Below are 27,552 nucleotides of genomic sequence, written 5' to 3' on the forward strand. Positions count from 1 at the left end.
CAAAATTACAGACTTAATAACCAATGAAAAGTCAGAATTTTGAGACCAGTCTCTAGGAATATTAAGATTGTAGAAATCGTGGTAAATGACTATGTTTTAATGTTACAGCACCATAATAATCAACCCTCCTTGTTCCTAGACATAACCAAACATATTAGTAAAACAACTTTTTAAAAAAAAACAAGACGGTACAATACACAGTTAACAAAGATCTACGATAACAATAACTAATTGAGCCCAATTAACGAGCATATAAATGCAAGTGGTTAAAAAAAGAAGAAACAACTCAATTATAACAAGAAATAAACAAGAAAATATATATAAAATAAAATTTGTTGTTTTTTATTACGCGAACTGTAAGTTAAAAGATATCTGTTTTCTTCACTCTATCTGTTAGGACAAAACAACCAATAAAAAAAATGTTTGTTTCAAATATTATGATACTGAAAACTGAGATCTAACAACAGGCCCAAAATCAATTAAGCACTCTAAACAAGTCAAAATATATATTGCGTATTTCAGTAAAGAACAAAAGCAGGCCTCGGGGATTGTATTATTTCTTTTTACTCTGTCTCAAATCTTAGGAATTTCATTGGTCAGAGTACAACATCCTGTGACAGTTTCTGACCAATCAAATGCCAGAGATCTGCATTTGAGCAAAGAATTTTTCTTTTATAACTTTGGACAAGAAACATAGATTATTCAAGCTGTTTTTGACCAGAAAAAATTATTCAGAATGCTTTTAAGACGAAATTGGAACTTTCGAATAACAATAAATGCCTTTCTTATCAAAAGTCATGTTAAGACCATGAAAAAGCAAATCTGATTGCTTAACAAAACCAGACTATACTCCTGTAGAAAAGATTATTGATACAATAATTCTGTCAGAAATATTCTCTTAAATAATATTTAATAAAATTCATTTTTTTTTCAGAAATAATCGTTTATTACTACCTTGGTGTATGATAATAAAAGACCTCATAACAAATATTTATAACAATGAACGAACCTTTGGTTTTATTTCCTGATATCAGTTTGACTCATACCTTTTAATTAACAAAATGGTTTAAGGGGTACCTGTAACTTCATAATTATAATTCAATAAAAGGGTTTAAGTAATCAAAGTTTAAAAACAAATTAATCTTCAGAAGAAACTGTATAATTATTACTAAGCTTGAGCTCAATTCTTCATTAATTGTCAAACAGATTCACAGGGCATTTTCTATAAAATATTAGTGTCTATAAATAGATTGTATGATATCTCTCTTTCCGTGTCTTCAGCCTGCAGTTACTAAAAATAGATTCTGTTATCTATAAATACATTGCAGTGTTTATAAATAGCATTTATAAACTATATCAAGACTGCATTTTCTTTACAAAGATGGCGGTGTCTTCAGCTTGCAGGTACTATAAATAGATTACAGTATCTATAATTAGATTGCAGAATCTATAATTAGACTGCAGTATCTATAAATAGAATGCATACCACTGCATTGTCCTTTTTAAGATTGCAGTTCATTTAACTTACGCTTACAATATCAATAGATTCCAGAATCTATATTTAGAGAGCTAAAAATCATATTAACTAAAAAAGAACAAAGCCAATTCTCTCCAACAGATATGGCACATTTTAAAAAGTATCTTGGCTTTTTTTTCATGAAAAAGATTTGTACAATATGTTTGTAGATTATGCTAAATGAACTTTGGCAAACTTATAAAAAATTTCAATTCCATGGACACATAACATAACACACTGAGCTTAATGACAAAATTTTACATGATCTAAAACACATATGACACTGTTGTAACATCTATAAATCAATAGAAAATATTTAAAAAATTTAGAATTTTTTGTTTCTATATGAAAATGACAAAAATGAACACTTTTTTAGGATAGTACCATTTCCAACACATTGCAGCAAAACTCCTGTAAATATTTATCATAACTACTAATTTTAACGCCACAACAAATAGAATTAATTCTTATTTCCTTTTTTTCCTATTGGGAGACATTCTTCATCTGCTAAACACTTAAAATGTGAAAATATTGAATTAAGCCTGCCCTCCCCCTCCCCTAACTTTCCTTTCTTTATACATTTACTACTATTTTAAATATCTGTTTATTTCTTTGATTTTACTCATAACATCCTATGAAACAGCAAGTTTTCTAATACAATGTATGTAGACCAGCAGGCTTTAAGCTATTTTTTAAGTGTGACCTTTGTAGCCAAAATAAAGGTGTTTATTCCTCAAACCTTTCCACAAAAACATGTCCCCTTTAAAAAAATTTCCTAAAAAAAGAGAATTTTAAACCAGTCTACTAAAATCTTCTCAATGATTGGTCTATTTCAGTATGATTTTATTTTTCAGACTGGTAACTTATCTTTATTTCTTTTATCCTTAAAAGCCAAAATCATAAGAAAAGGTATATCAGTCTAAAAATATTTAAAGGTAAAATTTTCCAAGTAAAAATCTTGCTTCTTTTATAAACACACTTGTTTTAAACCAATAAAACCGGCCATTAATTCATTTTACATTCATCATTAACACAGCCATGCAGAAAAAAATTATTTGCACATGCTTACAAAGATATGCTTAATTATTTGAACAACACTTAAATCTTTATACAATTCTTGACAATTTTACATAATATAAACACAACTTTTGCAAATATACAATATCATCTAAAAAGAAAAGGAAAAAATTTGTAAAATTTTTTTGTACAATTTTCTCAATCAAAAATTTGTTCATTATAGTATACAATGAAATTTATTTTCACAAAGTAAAACATGAACAATAAAAACAATCTTCTGTATACAGAAGAAAAAAGATATAAATATACTTAACAACATTTACAACTCGGTACACTTCTTGAACAGGGTTTATATTTATATTTAGAATTAATCTAATTACTCATTAAAAGTTTAAAACAGTTATTTTGTGTTGCAAACCATTTTCAAACAAATTTATCTAAATTCTCTTATTTTTAGTTCTTCCATTTATTTTCAGACTGAATAAGTATACTTCACATATGAGTGATGTATCAATATGAATTTTGTCACTTGTATTGAAAAATTATACAAAGAAAGACAACTCTTGCAACACTTAATATATATTGTCGATGCAGAATTAGCTCCCTTTCCCCACATGGTAATCTTTTTGCAAAATAAATATAGCATGCCTTAGGAAAAATGTATAGAATATAACAAAAAACAGAGATTTTTCAGATCATCATACGGTAAAAGAGATTCAACAAAACAAAGAGTGTGATGAAAAGACACACTCTTCCATCGAAGAATAAAATTCTCACCTCTAGGTCATAGCTTCTATTTTAAGACATCATAAATCTGATTGGTCTAAATAACAATAAAACTGTATTTTCGTTCAGCATTATCCTGGTCAAGTCTAAAGTCTTGAAAACTTACCAAAAAAATGACAAATTTCCAAAATACATAAATGCTGATAATCTTGTAAATATATCTTATTTGAAAAATGCATTTTGGCAAACTTTCAAAGAAATTGAACATCCTGGCATCATTGGCTTACTTATTGTCTTACTCTTAAAATGCAACACTGCCTAGTCCATTTACTGAACTACTTCATGCTTTGTACAAAAATGGCAATTTTACAAATATTACATAATTTTTTAAGGGAACCAACCATGTGTTATAGACCAGTCACTCTTTAATTTCAAAAGAACAATATATTGTTATCAAATCAGGGGCACATAACTCAGTATTACCAATCAGTATTCAAAATGCTAAAAATAGATCAACAAATATCTATATTTAGTAACAAAATAGTGTGAACCAGCACTGTCTATAGAAAACAACTTGTAAACTTGTCTTTAAAGATGAAAACTAAATGTAAGTTATAGAAACGTAAGTTGAAATAATTAAATGATTATGTAACCGCAAGTTTGTGAAACAATTGTAAAAAATTCATTACTCGAAAACATGCTAAAATAAGCGATGTTTGAACTACACATTAAAAATAATCTGAAGAATTTTGTTTACGCCAGGTAAAAATATTGTTTCTCTTATACAAATATGACAAAATACATTATATATCAATAAAGTCATCAAATGCAAGGTAATGACATTAACATTTTCTCTTGCACTAAAAACAAGTGAACAGACAAAAATCTGCCATTGTAAAAATGCTTCGTAAACACTTAATGTATAAATAACAGAAACATTTGAGAAAAAAAGTCCTCATGAATTTAAAATCAACTACATACAAAACATTTGGTACCAGATTTTGGTACAATAGCTCAAGGAAGGAAAAAAAACATTGTAAAAAGATGGTAACATCTTAAAATGTTTAAATTTTGCAACATAGTTTCTTGTGTTAAAAAAAACAACCCTTAACAAAATGGACTGACAGTGCAAAAACACCCTGATTTATCAATCAAATATTTATTTTTAAAAATATGTTTGCGTATTTTTATCTCTGATCTAAAAACTAAGAAATATAATATACTAAACTTTTCTAAAATAAGTTATTTCTACTTCGAAATTTCTAATTAATAATTTTTATTCATTTATTTTGTTTGCTTCACTTTTAAACTTTCTATTATAATAAACATTTTTTTTGCTATCAGCCCACTTTTAAACTTTCTATTATAATAAACATTTTTTTTGCTATCAGCCCAGTTTTGCATTACAGTTAACAAAATTCTATGTAAATATCGAACATATAGTGTAAGAAAAGAATTCTTTAGATCTTAACCATCATTAAACTGGAACTTAAAGTGTCCAGTATTTGCCATTAGGAAAGAGCCAGACTAACAAGCTCTTCACTATATTCTGTCAAAGCTCTAACATGTTGAATGATGACCGATTTTAAATTTTTTAAATCATGGTATCTCTAAAATGGATAACAAGACTCTTTTAAAAATATGAAAATCAGATGAATTTGTTCATGATATTCGGCAGGGTAAGCTGTATAAAGCTGAATTTGGTAACATTAACTAAGCAGAGACTATTTCAAATATAGATTCTTTTATAATTTCTCCAAAGTTTGGTCCAGTCGAATCCTCGCACACTTTATGTGCGGCAACTTCTATGGTCTCGCGCAATTTCTTCTCATTCTCGTTAGTATCAATGTCGTAACAAGCCGGGGTAATTGCATGGTTTGATGAGTCTGAATCGTAAAAACTGCTGACAGACAGATTGTCGGACTCGCTCGCAGAATGCACTAGTCCGCCTATATCGCTACTATTTACCTCTTTGTTCATGTGCGAGGAAATTCCCGGGCAAGTTTCTGCGATTTTATCAGATGTTGTGTTATTCATGGTTGTGTAGCAACAATCTGGAAGAGATGCTGTCGAGACAGCCGGTAAACCTGTCGACAGTGGATTTTCTGTTAACTTACCATCCGAGTTCCATAGAGCTGAACTCTGCGTTGAAAACGTGTCATTAACAGAGTTCAAAATAGATGATATGGGTTGTAGTTTAAATGCAGGTTCAGTTGCTTCAGCTATGTCAGAAAACTTTTGATCTGAATTTGAACTAACAGAAAACGCAGAAGTACTGGGTACACAGTTCATGTTTTGCTGAAATCGCGGTAAATTTCCGAAAGATTTCCGATACATGACACCATCTTCATTTGAACTTTCACTCATTTCTGAATATGAAGAAGCATCGTCTTTGTGACCATGAAAATCGTACATGCTTGTTGTATTTTCTGCGTTATAAAATTCCGTCGCAGAATTATACATACTGTTCAATGTTGAGTTTGTGAGATTTGCGTAAGATAAAGATGACTGATTTGGTTTAAATATGCCATTCATGTTTCCATTCTGACCATTTGTTACGTGCGTAAATGAATTTGTCATGTTATAATTTGTCATGTGACTCTGTCCCCTATTCAAAGCCGCGTACTCCATCTCATGCATGAGCGCGTTACTGAATTCAGAATTCTGACAGTCCCTACATGATCCCCTTTCGTTACTATTAAACTGAGAAAGATTCACAGAATCCTTATCGTCACTCTCCGAGTCACTTGATTTACAACTCTTCTCGCATTTTGATTCAAATTCCAATCGCATTACAGTATGAATAAAATGAGTTCGTACACGAATTGGATTAAATTCCACACGACCCGTTGGATTGGCACATCCATCCTTAGTACAACCACATGGAAAAGACAACCTGTCCACTTGACATTTAATTCCCGCTAAACTACACGCGCACGTCTTCGGATCGCAATACAGTTTACAATCGCAACCACATTGTTCACGAGATTGTCGGATTTGTTTACATGAGTCTTTTTCTGTATTATCAATTTTCTTAATCCCATTATTACGCAACATTATTCGTCTCTGCCGAATTGACACCGGTTGTAAAAAGTAGTAATCATCGAGATCTTCGAATTCCCAGTCACTATCATCATCACTATTGCACCCTTCTTCCTCTTCATCCATTTCGGCAAGACGAGCTTCAAGTCCTTCCATAAGTTTACCCTCTTCACGCTGTTTTTCCAGCATTTCTCGGTGAATTCGTCGCTGTTCACGAGCGAATTCCGCTAACGTAAAATCATCTCGGTGTAAATGCTTCTCTCCCATACCTGTTAATAGACACAATAATTATGTTCATTATAAAATAAATTTATCATTCCTTTGCTAAACCTATTATTGCAAAATAAATACAGTCATTTTGTTAAATAGTCATTTGGTTTCAAACATTTTAAACACACAAGTCTCAACATACTAGTCTGCTTCAGCATCTGTTACAAGTACAAGCTCTCCTGGATAACTAACCAGTAAAATGACTACCTGTAATTACCAATTTCTTACCACACTTGATTTCAGTGGTGACAGACAAATGACCATCAATGTCATGAAAGAATTTAGCCACACCTGAAGATCAAACCAGCAAACGCTGGATTACAAATCTAATACTCTCCCATTTGAGCTAAGTAGGCAGAAACATCCTCAATTAATCAGGAACTAAAATTAACTTCTTAAAGTGACTGCCACAAACTTCTCAAGTAATTCATTTTCAATTATCTCTCATATAAACTTCTATGTTTATGATTATCAAAAATAATAGGTACCAACTAGCTGACATACGACTCTCATGGCTGGCTACAATCACTGCATGATCGGTACCAAACCTTCTGAATATCTTGGATATCAAACAAATGGATATATTTAGATTTTTTTTCTCGAGTATCTTGCAAATGGTCACTTAATTGTATAATATACAGATTGTCTATTACACTTATCTGTTAAGCACAGCATCAATCAAAATACTTGTTACGACAAATATGCTAGACCCGAACATGTTGAAACAATTTTAATCAAACTCTGACAAACTTTAAACTTAAACAAATATAAGCTTCCCAGCTCAGTACTCACCCAAAGTTGAGCCTCCTTCACTAGGTACGCACGTGAACCCCTGCGTTCGAGGGAAGTAGAAAACATTCACACCTTTGAACTTTACTGATTTGGTTTTCTGTTTTTTTGGTTTTGATCCTGAAACAAGAAATAATAATTTGTTAACATCTTTTTTAAATGTAATATGCCGCAATATAAGAAACACTAGCACAATGTATGAAAAATTGCAAACCAGAAATAAAATCAAACTAACTGATCATTTTATGTCATTTAAAAAAGGGCATGGGAGGCATCCATGGCAAAGTGGTAAGCAGCTGTGGGGTTTGAATTCTGCCAGGGACGTTATATTCTTTCATGTAAAGAAGCTATCCAGCTAGCTTATAAAATATTGGTTGTTTTACTGAGGTCTTCCTCCACCAGTAAAGTTGGAAAGTCGCCATAATTTTATGACTTTAACAGTGTCATTTTGATGATCTCGACCCAGTCCCACTCACCAAAAAGAGCATAATTTATACTCAAGCACTCCAAGAAACAAAGCCTCTAGAAACATTTCAGGGCTCACTCTGCCATTACCCATTTTTTAAAACTTCAATCATCTGGCAGCAAAATGAGATATCATAATTTGGATACACAATGTCTTGTCAATGTTAGGCTTATTTTGATAAATTTCATATTGGTTGGTTAAACCTAGTAAAAAGTAAAAGTTTTATAAACTAGTACCAATCTATATAATTCAATACCTGTTGGCACATCTGTACTACTATTGGTTGATGCCGAGCTTGAACAGCTGTTCCCGTCATCGTTTTCCTCCCTCGATGAAGACGACGAATACCCGTCCTCCGTGTCGCCCAACTTTCGTTTCGCCATTGTTCCCACTAACCTTCACCCTTCACCTTGTCTGCCCATTTACTGTCTAGGTCATCATAAGCCTTTCATTCAATCTGAAATAGTAATACAAGAAATATATACCTAGGGACTTTATAACATTAAACACTGACATGGAAAATACAGAGATATTCCTGCAAAAATATTTGTAAACAATTCACAATGATTCATTATTTGCTGTGCATTTTCTAGTTTAACTACTGTAGCATTCACTTCAAAATTGCAGTCAATCCTTTTTTTCTGTCATTTACATTTTACATGTAAATGATGACCATCCTGAATTTGTTAAATGGATATGACCAGTTTCCATTTCAGGAATTTGTCCATTCTAAATGTTAGGGATATCACGATACAATCAAGGTTAGTCAGTCATAGGTATTGTTTGTTTGTTTGTTTTGAATTTTATCTCACATCGACACATTATAGGTCATATTGCGCCGTTCCAGCTTTACTGGTGGAGGAAGACCTCAGGTGGCCTTCTGTGCATTATTTCAGTCACGAACTGGAACCAGAGTGAACACCGACGTTTCGTAAGCTAGCTGGATAGCTTCCTCACATGAAAGAATCCAAAGTCCCTGTAGGGATTCGAACCCACAGCGGTGAGGGGCAAGTGGTTTGAAGTCAACGACCTTAACCACTCGGCCACAGACGCCCCCATAGGTATTGAGCCACATCATACAGCATGGATGTGCAGGCTAGTCTGGCAAAGGCTAATCAGCTTTCGGTTGAAGCAGGGTCAAGGTTAAACGGAATAACTGCTTTGCACATTTACAGACCACTTGAAGTACCATCAAATCAGCAGATAATATAAACACGCTATCACGTTAACTTGGGTACTCGAGGAAAAAAAATTTGGTATATCACATCATCAGAAATAGGCAATAAAAACTCTCAAAAACAAACAAATATACAGTAGAACTTCAGTAAGTAGAGAGACTTGTGTAAAAACTTCAACACATCGGGACTTAGACTCATGTATAGGATTTTATAAAGAATATAATAGGGAATAAATCAACCTTTCATTTTACTTCAACACATAGAGAAAGTTTACTAATCGAAGTTTGACTCATAGAAGTTCTACTGTAATAATACAAAACAGAATTGGTTCTATAATTAACAACCTAATGCCTGGTCTATAATCACCTAACCAAAGATGATTATTATGATATCATTAATAATCAATTTTCAATGAAAACACCCGAGAACCATGGCCCAGACATAATGAAAATATGTCTTGCTTTAACTACAGCATAACCTTAACAAATCATTCCATTAATAAATCAGTATACTTCTATTTACAAAAAAAAAGATAAACAAAAATAAACCAATAAAAAATCCCAAACAAACCTTTCAAAACTTTTAAGAAAAGGAATTCAAAATGTCTAGGGTGGTTAATACATCTTAACATCATTAAGATATTAATACTTTCCTGTAACCTTGATAGTGTAATGTTGACAGATATGATAAACATTGCCTTATCAGCATGAAAAACCTATTAAAAATGAAGATTGTAGCTTTTTTTCCTATCATAAACATGTGTCTGCAATTAGGCACATGCCAAGCTACATATAACAATCCTTATGAGAGTTCATACCAGCTGAGCAAAACAGGTCAGGGATCATATTAGTCAGATCCCTGGGTTGAAAAGTCTAGACAGAACCCTTTGGTAGAAATGTCTAGTCAGAACCCTGTATTAGAAATGTCTAGTCAGAGCCATGTGGTAGAAATGACTAGTCAGAGCCATGTGGTAGAAATGTCTAGTCAGAGCCATGTGGTAGAAATGACTAGTCAGAGCCATGTGGTAGAAATGACTAGTCAGAGCCATGTGGTAGAAATGTCTAGTCAGAACCCTGTGGTAGAAATGTCTAGTCAGAACCCTTTGGTAGAAATGTCTAGTCAGATCCCTGTGGTAGAAATTACAAGTCAAGAGTCATGTGGTAGAAATGTCTAGTCAAAACTGTGTGGTAGAAATGTCTAGTCAGATCCCTATGGTAGTAATGTCTAGTCAGATCCCTGTGGTAGAAATGTCTAGTCAGAACCCTGTGGTAGAAGTGTCTAGTCAGAACCCTGTGGTAGAAATGACTACTCAGAACCCTGTGGTAGAAATGTCTAGTCAGAACCCTGTGGTAGAAATGTCTAGTCAGATCCCTATGGTAGTAATGTCTAGTCAGATCCCTGTGGTAGAAATGTCTAGTCAGAACCCTGTGGTAAAAGTGTCTAGTCAGAACCCTGTGGTAGAAATGTCTACTCAGAACCCTGTGGTAGAAATGTCTAGTCAGAACCCTGTGGTAGAAGTGTCTAGTCAGAACCCTGTGGTAGAAATGTCTACTCAGAACCCTGTGGTAGAAATGTCTAGTCAGAACCCTGTGGTAGAAATATGTAGTCAAAACCGTGTGGTAGAAATGTCTAGTCAGATCCCTATGGTAGTAATGTCTAGTCAGATCCCTGTGGTAGAAATGTCTAGTCAAAACCCTGTGGTAGAAGTGTCTAGTCAGAACCCTGTGGTAGAAATGTCTACTCAGAACCCTGTGGTAGAAGTGTCTAGTCAGAACCCTGTGGTAGAAATGTCCACTCAGAACCCTGTGGTAGAAATGTCTAGTCAGAACCCTGTGGTAGAAGTGTCTAGTCAGATTCCTATGGTAGTAATGTCTAGTCAGATCCCTGTGGTAGAAATGTCTAGTCAGAACCCTGTGGTAGAAGTGTCTAGTCAGATCCCTGTGGTAGAAATGTCTAGTCAGAACCCTGTGGTAGAAATGTCTAGTCAGAACCCCTGTGGTAGAAATGGTAGTAATGTCTAGTCAGATCCCTGTGGTAGAAATGTCTAGTCAGATTCCTGTGGTAGAAATGTCTAGTCAGATCGGCCTGTGTCTAGTGGGAAGCCTGGGTTTTTAGATCCTGTAAGTTTCTACCCTATCACTGACGAATATGTATATGACCATTATTACAGTTTAATTGAAACTGTTTTAACATGTTCAAGATAATCTTAGTTGCAGCTAGGCAAAAGTTATAGATTTTCATATCTGATTTCAAGAATTTTTAGCTCCCTAAAAAGTTACTGTGGCAACTTAATTTGTCATTAAAACACCTTTAAAATATTCCACATAATCACCTTTACATTTCTGTTTTCTTTTGAAGATACATGTATAATTTCAATAATTAAATTCTAAGTCTTGTTTCAACCTAAAAATAACCCAACATCTCCATTTAGTTCTTAAAATGGATAATACAGTTACCGCAAATACCGTACACAGGAAAGAAAAATAATTTCCTTTCTGCAGAGATTCTGACCCAAGACAATATTCAACATTCTACAATAAAACCCATCCTAACTTTATACTACTGCTGTTAGATAATACCTTCAATCACAACCAAGTTTAACAGAGACAATAATCAATATAATACCATCGCACACAACGTTCCGAACAATAGAACCCACATTAACATTTAAATAATATATATAATTGTCCCATTTTTTCAACATTTCTCTAAAATATTATACTCAATTATTGAACAAATTGGTCCAGCTGAGCACGGCAGATTTCATACAGCGCAAGTCGAGTTTCCATCATAAAACGAACCTCAATAAATCTCATAAACCACTAATAAATACAACATATATCGCCAGAACAAAAAACAAATAAATCCAATTAAATCCTACATATGATTATGAACATACATGTTTTCATAAAAGTAGTTCTTTTTCTCCAATAATTTCCTCGATCTTTGTGAATTAAGACTCTCTCCTCTCCTGGACAGGCCTCGTCCAATCAGAGTGGAGAAAAATAGGTTCTAACTGGTTGCTATGACGACTCATGTATAAATTCAGTCTCCTCTCTATTGGAGATGGCAGTTTGACTTGCTAGAAAAATCAATAGGTTCCTCTTAATATGAAAACATAGAGATTAAAGGCTGCCAGCAGATCTAAGGATGAATGAATGAAGAACTCGTCTATAAATAGCTTCACCAACATAACACCTATTTTTATACACGTAAAAAAAATGCTGGATGTTAATGTATAAACACTAATCAGTCAGCAACACATCCTGAAAAAAAAAAAAATTTAGTCGACTCCTTAAATTGCTCGTTGAGAACATGCAACTTTGGTTTATTAAACATTAATTATAAAATTTATCTGATACTCTTATAAATAATTATTATCAAGATATAATTATATATATTGGCACAGAAAATGTAATTAATTTAAAGCATAAGTACAGATTAAATTTAGGTAAGCACTTCATCTCAACATCCTGAACAACAAAGTCATATATACATGATTATGGTAAATCTAAGCTTCGTCAAAACAATCCCTGTAAAGGTATTTTTAGCTGTATGAAGGTGAATGAAGAATCGGCTGCCCATGTGTGCATTATTTCAGGCACAAACACCACCAACCTCTATTATTTGATACGTCACATATGCAAAACATTTACAGGATTCTAGCAGGCAAGTAAATCGATGCCTTCAATTTTAAAGCTGCATGCCTCCAGATACAAGAAAATCAAACCTGAGAAAAAAGTACTGAGATTTTATGAATCAAGAAAAATTAGTAATTTCTATGTCATGTGCGATTTTTCACTAATGTTATAGTACATTCCACAATATTTCTACTGTGTCAGTTCCACTAAGTGACATACACAGTAAGTGCTATTTTGCATATTTTCATGTCTTGCAATGTGAAAATTATTTTCTTAGTTCACATCACAATATTTTTCTTTTTCATATGTTTTTAAATATTTCATGAAAATCAGCATAAACCTAGGTGTGCTGCTTTAACCTTTCTGCCATTGAAACCACAAACAAAACCCCATTTTTTTTAGAAAATTTTGTAGATCTAAGACCTTGTTTACAATACAAAGATATATGGCAACAATTTTTTTCTCTTCTTTAAAATCATTTCACTAATAAGATTAGGAATTTTAGCAGTATGGTTGTCAGCCATTATTTTACTGTAGACACTAACAAAGCAATAAATAGCCGCCACTGGTACAGTTTGTGTTCCAAGTGGGGAGTTTTTTTGTTTAAAAATTGGTGAAAAGCTACGAACAATTTTCAGATTGGAACATGAACCAGGGCCGATATATCTGCTATAAAATAAAATATAAAATCCTACATCACAGTACAATGTATATCTATATGTATTACAATTTATATAGCGTACTAACAAAGAAAACACCGCTATAACTGCCACTATAAAAACCTGTCTTGCATTATAATACAGTGTTAGATTTTTGACAAGTTTGTATTCGAATTATTTCAATAATCAATTTTCTCCCTGGTAGAAAAATAAACATGTATATCTATATCTATATATACTGCAGCATTTAACACGAATATTCCCTGAATGTAGGTCAGCGGTAAATTTGAAATGTGTAAATGTTTACATACATCAACTTTATGTCAAGTGTATTATGTATATATATATATAATGTAAAACCAGGTGAAAATATATAAACAGCAGGGGTGGTGCTTATTTTCTTGAATCTATTCCACAGACTTTACTCAGATCTTACTGCTAGCTTCATTTTCAAATTTCAACATAAACAAAGAGTCAATTCTTTTGTCTTTATGTGTTTATATATGACAAACAATTTTTTTTTAATTTCAGTTAATATAGTTTTAAACTTCTCTGTGCATTAGTTGAGTGACCAGCATAGCAATTGCACTACCTTTTAATGGTTGGGTGTTTATGTTGCACCAATACAGTATAGGTCATATGGTGTCAGTGATTTACCAGCTTTACTGGTGGAGAAAAACCTCAGGTGAACTTCTGTGCATTATTTCAGGCACAAGCAGGCACGTAAATTGAACCACAGATGCTTGATTGATGAAGTTTGATGGATAGCTTCCTCACATGTCACTACCAGGATTCAAACCCAAAGCGGCGAGGGGGGGGAGTGGTTTAAAGTCAATGGCCATAACCACTCAGCAACAGACGCCATTTAAATATAACAAACTCACATCTTAAAATTGATTATCTGAAACTGTCCCAGTATCCATTTTACATGATATCAAGATGTAATTTTAATACTTAGCCATCAGTTATAGAGCCTGCGGGGGTCAGACTGCATGGATGCGCGGACTGGCCTGCCTCTATACTGGTAGTGTAAGGCTATAATCTCTTTTGGTTCCAGCAGAGTAAGCGTTAGAGATTTCAACCCTAAAGTATAGCAGAATAAAAATCCACAAAAATAACGTTTAAGTGACTAAAGATCAGTTACCTTGTGATTTAGAAGACGGTCATGTGAAATTCATTGATTCCGAAATTTTTTGGAACAAAATTTTGGTCTTTGTGAAACTTAAAGTAGATATTTTTGGGGCATAATTTGAAATCTCTTAACAATATAATAAGAGTTGGTTTAAGGTATTAGCACCCTAATGCATTACCTCCGCTTTGAAGAGTATTCAAATCGGCTAGAAGTACTGTTAACTACATTGAAAATGAGGGCCATGGGTTCAATCCCCAGAAGGGTCAACTTTTTTTTTCTTCTTTCTTTTTTTCTTTTAACATTATTTATGTATCTCTCATGTCCCATATGGAAAGAAAAAGGTGTTTAATTTTGAATTTTTAATTTATATAGGTATTTATTGGCTAAATTATGCTAAATCTAGTAATAAATATGGTACCTGATATTTTCAAAGTGTAATATAATCAAAACTAGACGGTAAAAGTATTTCATATTTAACAAGATCAACCAATATACTTTTTTAAAAATTTAGGGAAACTTTAAAAACAGGCACTCATTTGGGTAAATTTTAAGAATTTTTGGAATTAGGCTCCCTAAGTAGAAAAATGGTCAGACATGTGGTAAAAATGGGTGGGGTAGGGTAACATTTTTATACAGATTTCATAAATTTTAAGTAGAAACCATAATTTTGCTTATGTGGATTGTTAGCTGAATGGTACTTTTTGTTTCTTACCAAAAATTCATGGGAAAACATTTTTCATTAGAATGTTATTGCAGATTATTTAAAGTTTCCTCATTTCTAAAAAAGGGCCCTCATAACATCCTAGCTTGAGTTCAGAAAAGTGGCCATAACTTGATTTCCGTACGGTAAACTTTGTTTAAATTTTGCATACAGGTGTACTTTAAGGTATACATCTGACCTATGATGTCAATTCTTTAGTTCCTGATAGTGCCCATTAGGGTCCTAATACCTTAAACAAACACAATTATTTTTATAAATAATAATCAAATCTAGTCCTCTTTGACATTAGTTAGGAGCATTAGTTTTGATGTTATTAATTAATCTGTGCCAATTTTTTTCTTCTCTGAAAACATGTCAACAGAAATGAAACAAACTTCTGAGTAAACACATGGATATTAAAGATGTAGAGAAAACATATCAATATAAAGATGTAACAATTTTGAGACAGAGTATCACATCAGTTTATGTTTAGTTCTAAAATTTGACGATGCAGCACTTCCTTGTATAAATAGGATTATATTCTTAATCCATATGTATATGATTGTATAATTATATATACAAAATGTATACAAATAATTTTAAACATACTTTTGATGGTTAATGTGCAAGTGTATTTTAATTGATTTTTATGCATAATTATATACCACACGACATTCTATACAACATACTTTTTTCAGTGTACAGATCATGTATATATTCCCCTTTACACCATCAAGGAAGTAAATATAACATGATTATTTTTTTAAATAAACCCTGAAATCAAACTCAATATTATGTAAACAAAGCTTTTTTAAACCAACTATATCATATTTCATTTGCTTTGGACTACATTATATCTGATCCCCAAGAACTAAAAGTATAATGTCTGTAAATGCACAGAGAGAGAGCAAGTTAATTTACAGTAACATTTTCTTTCTCAATTTCTGTTCGATAAAATGTGGTGAAATCACTGGAGACATTTGCTTTATGAGTGACAATATTGATTTTCAGAGATAATCTCCTGGTTTCTCTGTATCTATCACCTAACTCATCAATATCTACAATAAATCTCAATATCTACAGTAAATAAGGGGTTTATTTCTACATATCTACAATAAATAAGGGGTTTATTTCTCAAAATCTACAATAAATAAGGTGTTTATTTCTCTCAATATCTACAATAAATAAGGGGTTGATTTCTTAATACCTACAATAAATAAAAGGTTGATTTCTCAATATCTACAATAAATAAGGGGTTTATTTCTCAAAATCTACAGTAAATAAGGGGTTTATTTCTCAATATCTACAGTCAATAAGGGGTTTATTTCTCAATATATACAGTAAATAAGGGGTTTATTTCTCAATATAAGGGGTTTATTTCTCAATATCTACAGTCAATCAGGGATTTATTTCTCAATATCTACAGTCAATAAGGGGTTTATTTCTCAAAATCTACAGTCAATAAGGGGTTTATTTCTCAATATCTACAGTCAATAAGGGGTTTATTTCTCAATATATAAAGTAAACAAGGGGTTTATTTCTCAATATCTACAGTAAATAAGGGGTTTATTTCTCAATATCTACAGTAAATAAGGGGTTTATTTCTCAATATCTACAGTAAATAAGGGGTTTATTTCTCAATATCTACAATAAATAAGGGGTTTATTTCTCAATATCTACAGTCAATAAGGGGTTTTTTTCTATACCTAATTCATCAATATCTACAATAAATACAGGGTTTATTTCTTAACCTAACCAATCAATACCTACAATAAGTAAGGGGTTTATTTCTTAACTTAACCAATCACGATCTGCGATAAATAAGTGGTTTATTTCTTAACTTAACCCATCAATATCTATAATAAATAAGGTATTTATTTCTCAATATCTACAATAAAAAAAGGGTTTATTTCTTAACCTACGTTACCCATCAATATCTTCAATAAATAGGGAGTTTATTTCTTAACCAAACCAATCAATATCTACAATAAATATGGGGCTCCTGGAATAAAATAATTGACAAAAGTAATGGATTGATTGGCTTTTATTGTATTATGTTCTAAAACATCTAATATTTTATTGATAGCTAGCATTATAATCATCATTTGTTCATTTATTTCTATACAGGTAATTTCTATATAGGTAATCTATAGGCCACACTAGAATAAATAAATTTTATTTACTAATATCAAATAACAAACAATATCTGGAATGGGGGAGAATCTCTTGGAAGCAATGAAAATACAAATATTATATGAAAATCACTGAATGACTGTCTTTGAGTCTGTTTATATTGAAGATTAAATAAAAATGCGACATCTCTCAGTACGCTAGCACAGAACAGAATCAAACTCATTCAGGAATGTTGCTTCCTATAGGCTGTGTAGGCCGCTGCCAATAATTTTTCCAGAAACATGACAAATTATTTACTTGTCCGCCTATCATTGGCCTAAATATTCCCAAAAAATTGACATGCAAAAAAAAATAGGGGGCATGTCCCAGATCTCACTAAAAATGTGGCCTACACATAAATTCAAGTAATAGTAAAAATACTATTAGTAGAACGACGAAATTGTTATGTGGGGTGGGGTGACACCAAGACCCGGCCCTGAGAAAATTTTCTGTAAAGAAAACCCAAGATGAATTTCTGGCACTGTATGGAGTGTTTATCAAGCCGGGACACAGACAGTTTATGAAGTCACATTAGTGTGCATCCCAGCTCAGAAAGCAAAGTAACAGCGCAAACAAAGATTAAAGCCGGGAACTTTTCTTTTATTTGTTGGACAAGAATGTGTCTCAGTGCCTGCAATCTTTACTTTATCGAGACTTGATGGTAACCCAGTCTTGAAATGGTTTTAATACAAGTTTGATGATAAACATCTATGCCCTTGAGTTTCAAATATTAAAAGTTTTTTTAATGTGGAGGGTTGACATGGACAGATCAAGGTAGGGACTGGCTCTGATTCCCCAAATGTCTGTGAATTTGACTAATTACACATAATGCAAGGTATTTCGATAGAAGTAGGTCCCTAATGAATGCTTATATATACATCTGCTTTAGACCCTGGGATCTTATACTCCTGATTTAGACCCTGGGATCTATTCCAGGAAATAGCCAAACTATTTGCAAATTAATACATATTTTGATTTAGATGATCTTATTATTTAGTTCAGACTAGTTCCTTTGGTAACAATAACAGTCAACCACACAATTTTGATGAAACAGTCAATATATTTATCTGACAAGCACCAGTCCAAAACAATCCAATGTTAAATTGTGATACAATACCATTAATTATCTTTCTATACTACAGTTTAATGCCTATCTCTTTCCAACTCTTTTTACATATAAACATTTAATCAATTTCCACTGTTATAAAATTCATAAGGAATATTTTTGTTAATAAGACGGTCTTCGGGTAATAATAAATAATTCATTCAATCATTGCAACTCATATAAAGGCTTTTTGTCGTTTATCGCTGTAATCAAATTGGCCAAGAATTGAAGAAAAGGAGAGTACAAAATGGTGATCATGAACCACCTGAACCAAATTTTATATCCTGGTTGACAATTTAATGTTTCTATATCTTCTTGTTAATTTCATTAAAATTGTTTGATTTCAGTTTGATAAAACGTCTGTATCAAATACAGTTAATATTGTGTGTGCAAAAATTATGTTTCATTTATAAGTATTAATTCTCTTACTTAAAACAACTCGAAATAATTTTGTGATCCACTTGAATAACTTTGATTAAAGATAAATTTTTCAAGGGTATGTTGTAATGTTTACATGAAAGTAGTGGTTTGTCCTGTTCAATTTAAAGATTTTGAATAATTATTTATTAACAAGACGAAACATTTCATTATGTAAAATTTATCGCCACTTCCTATACTACACAAGTTGTATTTGCAGCCAATTGCAGGTCCTATGAATTACTGAAATTATTTCTATATGCCATGTTGTACATGTAGGTGTGGTTTAAACACAGCTCTACATTATACATGACACACACAGAAATGCATGCATATTTTAACAGTTAAACACAGTCTTTCTATATTACAAAGTTCTATACAAGGGTTTCAAAACGTAAGAATACACATGTGTACCAATATTTACGATCACGACCCACGTGTTGTGTATTTATTCAAGTAAACAAATCATAACACATGTCTTAACTATCGAATACAACAACTTACTGAAGCCTATGGCGGCGACTAGAACAGTGGTAAATAAACGATTACATGGCTCGAGATACACAATTAACGTTAAATTGAGTTGTTCCACTTACCTTTGACCTAATTTCAGTGGTGCACGACAGCAGAAACTTGACAGATGATTACACCGAGTAACCCTGATTACCTCTGTACACACTCCTTTTGTACTAAGCCGAATTAATGGGCATAAGTCGCGGTAATTGTGCACTTCAAAGAGCCGACACAGCAATATGCGTCGCGAGTGACTAATCTCTTTGTTCCAACACGTCAGGAAATAGTCCGTATGTTTAAACGAAAGCTGCCTAAATTAAACGCCACGACGATTGAATTGATGAAATACATTACCACTTATTTTATTTAATCGAAAATATTTGTGATGTTTAGGAAAGGTAACGTGTCGAATAGATTATTTAATTAATTTTTATATTCCTTCGCTAACTATATAGCAAAATATTTCTGACGTCACGGACTATTTGTATTGATTGAAACCAAAAATGGACGGAATGTTCTATTATTTGATAGGGATGTTAAGAACCGACTTTATGTACAGATACTGTTGAATTACGTAAGATTATTAAGCCTTTATAAGTGGAATTCATATTTTCACTACAACAACGTTATTTTATATGTTGAATAGAAAGAACAGCGTCATTTCAAAGTCGGGTCTGATAAATCTATAAATAGACTCGCCGTCAAAGGTCATAAGGTCACGTATTGTTGTTGCGAGCGTGGTACGTAATGCGAAAGTGAAACTGAAAATGAATATGGCGCGTTTTAGATGGCAGTGAGAGTGTTTTAAAAATTGCGAGAGTGTTTAAAATGACAGCAGAAGGTATTAAGGGTTTTAATTATATGTTCCGATCTATTTTAAATTTAAGTTTAAACAAATTTATGAAACGCGCTTTTGAAAGCAGTAAAAGTTTAGATAGATTATGTATACTAATTAATTAAATTCAAAATTGTTGCTACAAGTTTGCTAATTTTTCTTTAGTAATATTTTAACATAAACAATATAATATTCAATAAGTGTCCTTTAAATGGGTAAGTCCCTTATTTGTCACCTTTGTATTTGAGTGATAATTGACCTTGATCAGTCAAGATAATCCAATCAGTTATCAATCCAGTATTAACAGAAAATAGGTCACATCGCACATGCTTATTAATGCATTATAGTTTTATTTTAGAGTTATCAAGGGGTTTCCTTATTGTAACAGTTATTTGGTCGGCAAATTTCATTTTCCACCTTTATTCTTTTGATTTGACAATTATCCTTTGTTTTTAAGTTTAATTCAATTTTTAAGTACTTAACTACGGGGAATGACTTTTTGACCAATAAAAATGTATATATTGGATCCAGGTTCCAGGAAGCGGACTCAAAAGAGATTAATATAAGTTGCAAGAACTTGTTTCACATCCGCGCAGTCTGATCAGAATCCATGCTGTTCGCTTACCAACTCTATTACAAGTGGAGAAACTGACAGCAAACAGCATGGATCCTGATCAGACTGCGCGGATGCGAAGTCTGGTCTGGATCCATGCTGGTCGCAAACCCATTATGTTGGTTTTGTCATGGCACGGCTCATATGCTTCTCTCTTTGCAATGAACAGGATAAATTTAGTATTTTATGTCACAGGGTGAGAAAAATGTGCAGTCGAATTGGGACTTGATCCCAGGACCATGGAATACCATTCTGCGGCTCTACCAACTAAGCTATCCGGCCACTTTCACATCATCTCCCCTAACTAGTGAACAGTTCTGAACGATGACATAGTTCCTTGCTATATTGAAATTCATCCCGGTTTTACTCAGGGTTACAGAGCAATGCCAATTAAACTTTTAGATATATCTAGTCACGGTCCCGCGTTGGATGCCAAATGTCACAGGATGAGGTATATGTGCAGCCAAACCCGGACTCGAACCCGGGACCCTCAGAATACTTTTCTGTGGCTCTTACGATAGAGCTATCTGGCAGCTTACACATCTTCTCCCCTAAATAGTGAACAGTTCTGAACCGTGACATTTATCATGTACATTTTAAATTAACCTACTATGTTTTACTTTTAAGTGTCAGATGACGTAGATAAAGCAGATTCAAAAAAGAAGGTCCATTTTGAAGAACAGGGCAAGAATACCAAAGCAAAACAAAAGTCAAACAAGGCCACGAAGAAAAAGAATGTCCAATCTAAAGACGATGATAACGCAGAGCAAGCTGTTAACGAAGAAAAAGGTTCAGCAAAAGATTCTGGTGGGAAACCAAAATCAAAGAAAAAGCGTACCAAAGATGGTGAGAGGAGTGCGAGATGGAAGAAAGTTTCGTCAAAGATTAAAGACCAAAAGAATGATGCCGCTAAGAAAGCAACAGGTAGGGGTAGTAAAATAAAGCAAGGGTAATAAATCTTTGATATTGTTTGTTTACTGTAAGAAGAATTTCTTGTATTTCTTTGTAGTTGTTTTGACTATTACTTGACACTAACCATTTACACTTGGATGGGCATAATGCATATAATTATGTGATATTTTTTTGATGATCAAGTGGGAGATTTTTCTTCAAAAAGAGGGAGATTTTAGAATTTGCAATAAACAAAGAAGGAAGTTCTGTCATCAAAAATAGGGAGATTTCTTTAATTTGAGAAAATACCCCTTATTTTAAGAAAAATCTTTGAAAATATGGCTGCAGAAAGTGGGAGTCTCCCACTAAAAGTGGGAGAGTTCACATGTATGATACTGTCACTTGTGAAAAGTGCCAAATTTTCAATCAGCTGGCATTTCTTGGAGCAAGATGTGTATTTATCATCTAGTTTCATGTTGATTTTTTAACCTTCAGCTTAATATTACTTTTTTATGATAGTTATTTAAAAAAAGAGTCAAACCATTGTTAGTTATTTAAAAAAAGTCAAACCATTGTTTGTAGGATAGCTGCTTTAAAGAAATTATATTCACTTTCAATTTCAGCTGATTTGAGTAAAACATGGCCATTTGTTGACTTTAAAGACCAACTTAAACTTGATGGGGCAGAGGAGAGTCAGATAATAAAGAATAAAGGGGGCGGAGCCCAGAATAAACAGAAATATTCACCCCTAGATATAGCGAAAACAAACATGCCCACTGTTGGGTTGTTAGGAAAGTAAGCTAAAAATTTCTGCCAATCTGGTTTATAATGACTCATTCAGTCATACCCCCACTCCCCCCCCCTCCCCCACAATAATAAATGAAAGCTTTTAGCTGGGTATAGTGGTTTTAAGTTGGCTATTAGTCTGTGTGCCCCTCTCTCCAAAACTGCTGAACTAATTTAAATGAAAATTGATAGGAATTATTGCCATCAAATGTACTTTTGCATTTTTTAAGGAATTTGACCTTGACCTAGGATAATTTTGAATATTTACTGAAATTGGCTATAACACGCCCGGCAAACTGTCGCTCCACTTCAAAATTGTGGTGTACGGTAAAACGAGCGAACGGCATTTCCGAGATAGATTGGAAGGTCGATTTAAACGCCTAATTGTAAGTATTGTTTATGTTTTTGTCTTGTTATTCATTTAAGTTGTATTTTTTCGAAAAACGGAAAATGTAGTTCCGTGTAGGATTGATTTAGGCTTCCAATGATCTAAGCTGTTACAAAAAGAAAATTATATTAAGCCCGGGACAACTTTTCTCCCTGACGAAGCGAACGATGATTTGTAGAATATTGAACTTCCCAACCATAGAAATGCCATACCCTTCGGATTTCTTGAAAAAGTGTATTAGTAAATTATCAACCCGTAATAAGAACTTGTCCTTCGTGCAAAATAAATTACTCCTGAAGGATTTCTTAAATTTGTAAATCGATATTTTTCGAAAGTCGTGGAGCGAAAGGGCAAGAGATGGAGCAAAAGGTTCGATGTTGAGCGCAAGGCGATATTATTTTGACGTATTAGGAGGAGCGTAGTCTATGATTTTTTATATATAAAAGCTATAGAAGTTAAAATAGACATGATCAAGTGTAAAGACCGAAATATATATACCTTTTAAAGACAACTAATAAAGTGTGATATTCTTTCAACGACTATAGCGTAATAAATATAATCGCGAAGGTGTCACCTATGGCTGCCGTGTAGATTCCATTATTTATGTTCGAAATTTGGATGAGGCCCGACCATTGAATCATACACATGTATGCATGGCATAATACAGGATGCCACTTATTCGAGATCAATCATGATTTTTCACACGGTTATTTACATTTAAAAACGTGTGTCCGTGCAAATTCGACAAAATCGAATATTTTCAGTTCTACCGCGAACAAATGTTTCCGAGCAGGTCAGTGTAACGCGATTGTTCACGCCAAAATGTTATGTTTTTCGAAAAAATAGATATTCAAGGTGCAGAACATAAACAAAATTATGCAATGCATGGAACACATTAAATTAAATGGATCACTACTACCGAGTTCAGTTCACAATGACTTTCTGTCATTAATAGCTCTAACGTACCTGTTCAGAGCAAACACAAATAAGCCACGTTTTCATGAATTTGTAAGGTGAGGAATCGCTATGAAAATGGTTGACAAGGTGTCAGTCGTTATAAGGATATAACACGTGTTTCAGTTATGTTTCTAGATACTTCCTCCCTTATTTAGCATTGTTGTTTAGTTTTTTATTTTCCTCTCAACGTGTAAATAGAAATTTCTACGATAACTAGGTCTATTATATTATTGATAATTTTAGTCCGTACACCGACTGAGCTCTGCCTTTTTTTATTACGTTCGTTTTGTTCATAGATAAACAAACAAAATCTTAGATATTTATTTTAACTTATTTTTTTCTTAAACCAAGATTTGTACTGCAGTGTTTGATTATAAAAGTAAACATTTCTATTTACACTTTGAGAGGAAAATAAAAAACTAAACAACAATGAAATTCATGAAAACGTGGCTTATTTGTGTTTGCTCTGAACAGTTATGTTAGAGCTATTAATGACAGAAAGTCATTGTGAACTGAACTCGGTAGTAGTGATCCATTTAATTTAATGTGTTCCATGCATTGCATAATTTTGTTTCTGTTCTGCACCTTGAATATCTAACTTTTCGAAAAACATAACATTTTGGCGTGAACAATCGCGTTACACGTACCTGTTCGGAAACATTTGTTCGCGGTAGAACTGAAAATTTTCGATTTTGTCGAATTTGCACGGACACACGTTTTTAAATGTACATAACCGTGTGAAAAGTGGCATCCTGTATTATGCATACATGTGTATGATTCAATGGTCGGGCCTCATCCAAATTTCGAACATAAATAATGGAATCTACACGGCAGCCATAGGTGACACCTTCGCGATTATATTTATTACGCTATAGTCGTTGAAAGAATATCACACTTTATTAGTTGTCTTTAAAAGGTATATATATTTCGGTCTTAACACTTGATCATGTCTATTTTAACTTCTATAGCTTTTATATATAAAAAATCATAGACTACGCTCCTCCTAATACGTCAAAATAATATCGCCTTGCGCTCAACATCGAACCTTTTGCTCCATCTCTTGCCCTTTCGCTCCACTACTTTCGAAAAAATATCGATTTACAAATTTAAGAAATCCTTCAGGAGTAATTTATTTTGCACGAAGGACAAGTTCTTATTACGGGTTGATAATGTACTAATACACTTTTTCAAGAAATCTGAAGGGTATGGCATTTCTATGGTTGGGAAGTTCAATATTCTACAAATCGTCGTTCGCTTCGTCAGGGAGAAAAGTTGTCCCGGGCTTAATATAATTTTCTTTTTGTAACAGCTTAGATCATTGGAAGCCTAAATCAATCCTACACGGAACTACATTTTCCGTTTTTCGAAAAAATACAACTTAAATGAATAACAAGACAAAAACATAAACAATACTTACAATTAGGCGTTTAAATCGGCCTTCCGCTCTATCTCGGAAATGCCGTTCGCTCGTTTTACCGTACACCACAATTTTGAAGTGGAGCGACAGTTTGCCGGGCGTGTATAATTGGCTGTTACATGTAATTTGTTATAAATGAATGTATTTTATTCATACTTAGACATAACAACCCAATGGTTGTATTTTATTCAAACTAGGACATAACAACTCTTTTGAAAATGCCTTAAGTAGACCAAATTCAAGTTGACCTTGACCTTTATATGACTGACCTTTATGGTAAAATTATTGAATTTTGTTAAAATTGGCCATAATTTTATTATCAATTATCAACGGGCAGATTTGATATATACTTGAATAAAGAACAGTCATGTTGAGAAATTTAAGCATTTACTTCAAAATAACCTTGACCTTCAAGGTCAAATTATTATATAGAATGTCAAATTATTGAAAATTTGCCATAATGGTGTAATACCTCCGCATTCCCATTAAGGCTACTAAGCTGTTATATGCTAATAAAGCATGCCAGTTTAGATGACATGTCGCATTGCGCTTGCTCATAGCCTTGTAAAAACAATGAAATTGGAAAATAATATGTTTCTTTTTTCTATATTCGTAATATATTTGTAATATTAAATATTTTTGAATATCAGTTATCTCAAAATATATTGAGCCATGTTTCGGTATTTATTTCATAAAGTAACAAATCCTTCAAATTAAATGAATTTATACCTGTTTCAAAGGATGCTTGTTTTTTTTGTTTTGTTTTTTAAATTAAAAGTAAAAGTTTTAATTTTGCATGCTTATTTCATCTATAGAAATATAACATGATTATAGTATAAAACTGGGTTTACAAATCATCGTCATCACCAGTCTTGACATATTTAATTCACGCCGAGTGGTTAAGGTCGCTGACTTCAAACCACTTGCCCCTCACCGCTGTGGGTTCTTTCATGTGAGGAAGCTATCCAGCTAGATTGCGGAACGTCGGTGGTTCTACTCAGGTGCCCGTTCATGCCTGAAATAATGCACGGAAGGGCACCTGAGGTCTTCCTCCACCAGTAAAGCTGGAACGTCGCAATATGACCTATACTGTGGCGATGTGACGTAAACCCCCCCCCCCCCCCAAAAAAAAAAAAACAAAACAGACTGGTTTTATGATATATTTGTTTACGTTAAAAATTTAGAAACAAGGTCAAAGGTGATTTTGAGTCATTGGAAGTTCTGTCTGCAATTGACGACCAGCAGAATAGACGACATAAGGAACGTATCCAGTCCAAGCTTGAGGTCATAAATAAACGTGTACGCAAGGTAATAAACAAAAATGACCATAATATCTTAAAATAAATATCAAATATGAATGGGTTGTTAAGGAAAAGAATAGCAATTTTAATTGTGTTGTTGTTGTAAAATAACGCTCCGTTTGGTGTAAAATGCGTAGGAATATAATCATGAAAGCCCATAGGCCTAAAAGCATTTTAATATCGATAAACTGTGCATTATCATACTACAATGCATGAAAAATTAATATCTATTTCAATTCTTACATGCTAATAAAAATGAGAATATAATTAAAATATGTTGAACAACATTGAGCGTAGAAGTAACTTTGCTGACATCGTTTGGTTTTTCGACATCATATCTGTCAATATATGATGTGTAAGCATTATTTTTTTATGCCCTGCTATTTCCATTCTAAAAAGGATATGAGGGGGGAAAAAATGGTAAAAATCTGCTAAAGGGACTCCGCTAAGGAGGGACAGAAAATATTATTTATTATTTTTGTACTATTTTTGATGTAGGTCAGGACCAATAACTTGTGTGCAAATTTTTAGCTCATTCCCTAATCCAGTTCTTTCCAGAATAATAAATTTTATTGTAAAACATGACCCAAAAATAAACGCTTATTACTCAAGTCAATCTAAGAATGGCACAAAAAATTGATTATATTTCTTTGTTATCCTTTGCAGAATTTTTCATTTTTTCAATTTCACTAATTGATATTTTTAAGAATTTCATTTTTTTATGATTTAAAGCATTAAAGGAAATTGGTCATCTGCGGATGTTTTTAAATTCAAAATTACACCATGAACATGCTTAAGCTGGTGCTAGGGGGCGTGGACGGTAACTAGCATTTTCCAGTACCATCCATGAACAGGCTCAATCAAACTTAGCCTGCAACATTTACATTTTTGTCAATTTGGGCGTTCTTCAGGGATTCTTTATCTACTATATTTTAGATAAGGTAATGTTGATGGGTGGGCGTTAACAATTTGTATTGAGCGCAAGTCTTACATTTCTGTCAGGATTTTAACCAAACTTTCA

General features: G+C 33.0%; 3 protein-coding genes across 5 annotated transcripts in view; 2 read left to right on the forward strand and 1 right to left on the reverse strand.

The window, feature by feature from the left end:
• Positions 1-420: 420 nt before the first annotated feature.
• Positions 421-19,613, reverse strand: LOC132743379 (uncharacterized). Of its 3 annotated transcripts, none has more exons than XM_060731895.1 (4): positions 19,427-19,613; positions 8,083-8,283; positions 7,364-7,480; positions 421-6,570 (listed from the first exon to the last, which is right to left on the reverse strand). In XM_060731895.1, the coding sequence occupies exons 2-4, from the start codon at positions 8,207-8,209 to the stop codon at positions 4,973-4,975; spliced, it is 1,842 nt and encodes a 613-aa protein (XP_060587878.1). In that variant the 5' UTR covers positions 8,210-8,283; positions 19,427-19,613; the 3' UTR covers positions 421-4,972. The 3 variants fall into 3 exon arrangements, with proteins under 3 accessions (XP_060587878.1, XP_060587880.1, XP_060587879.1); XM_060731897.1 differs by lacking the exon at positions 19,427-19,613 and adding an exon at positions 19,335-19,358; XM_060731896.1 differs by lacking the exon at positions 19,427-19,613 and adding an exon at positions 11,904-11,990.
• Positions 10,198-11,025, forward strand: LOC132743377 (uncharacterized). Its single transcript, XM_060731892.1, has one exon. The coding sequence runs from the start codon at positions 10,198-10,200 to the stop codon at positions 11,023-11,025; it is 828 nt and encodes a 275-aa protein (XP_060587875.1).
• A 428-nt stretch (positions 19,614-20,041) lies between the features above and the next one.
• Positions 20,042-27,552, forward strand: part of LOC132743378 (major antigen-like) — a gene marked incomplete at its 3' end in the record, with an annotated part of 49,988 nt that continues 42,477 nt past the window's right edge. The window contains 4 exon segments of the mRNA XM_060731894.1: positions 20,042-20,184; positions 21,419-21,715; positions 22,306-22,477; positions 26,415-26,538. Of these exon segments, the coding sequence (XP_060587877.1) occupies positions 20,172-20,184; positions 21,419-21,715; positions 22,306-22,477; positions 26,415-26,538 (606 nt within the window).

Source organism: Ruditapes philippinarum, unplaced genomic scaffold (assembly GCF_026571515.1).
Source record: "Ruditapes philippinarum isolate M1 unplaced genomic scaffold, ASM2657151v2 ctg3502_1_1_1_1, whole genome shotgun sequence".
NCBI classification, from domain to species: domain Eukaryota; kingdom Metazoa; phylum Mollusca; class Bivalvia; order Venerida; family Veneridae; genus Ruditapes; species Ruditapes philippinarum.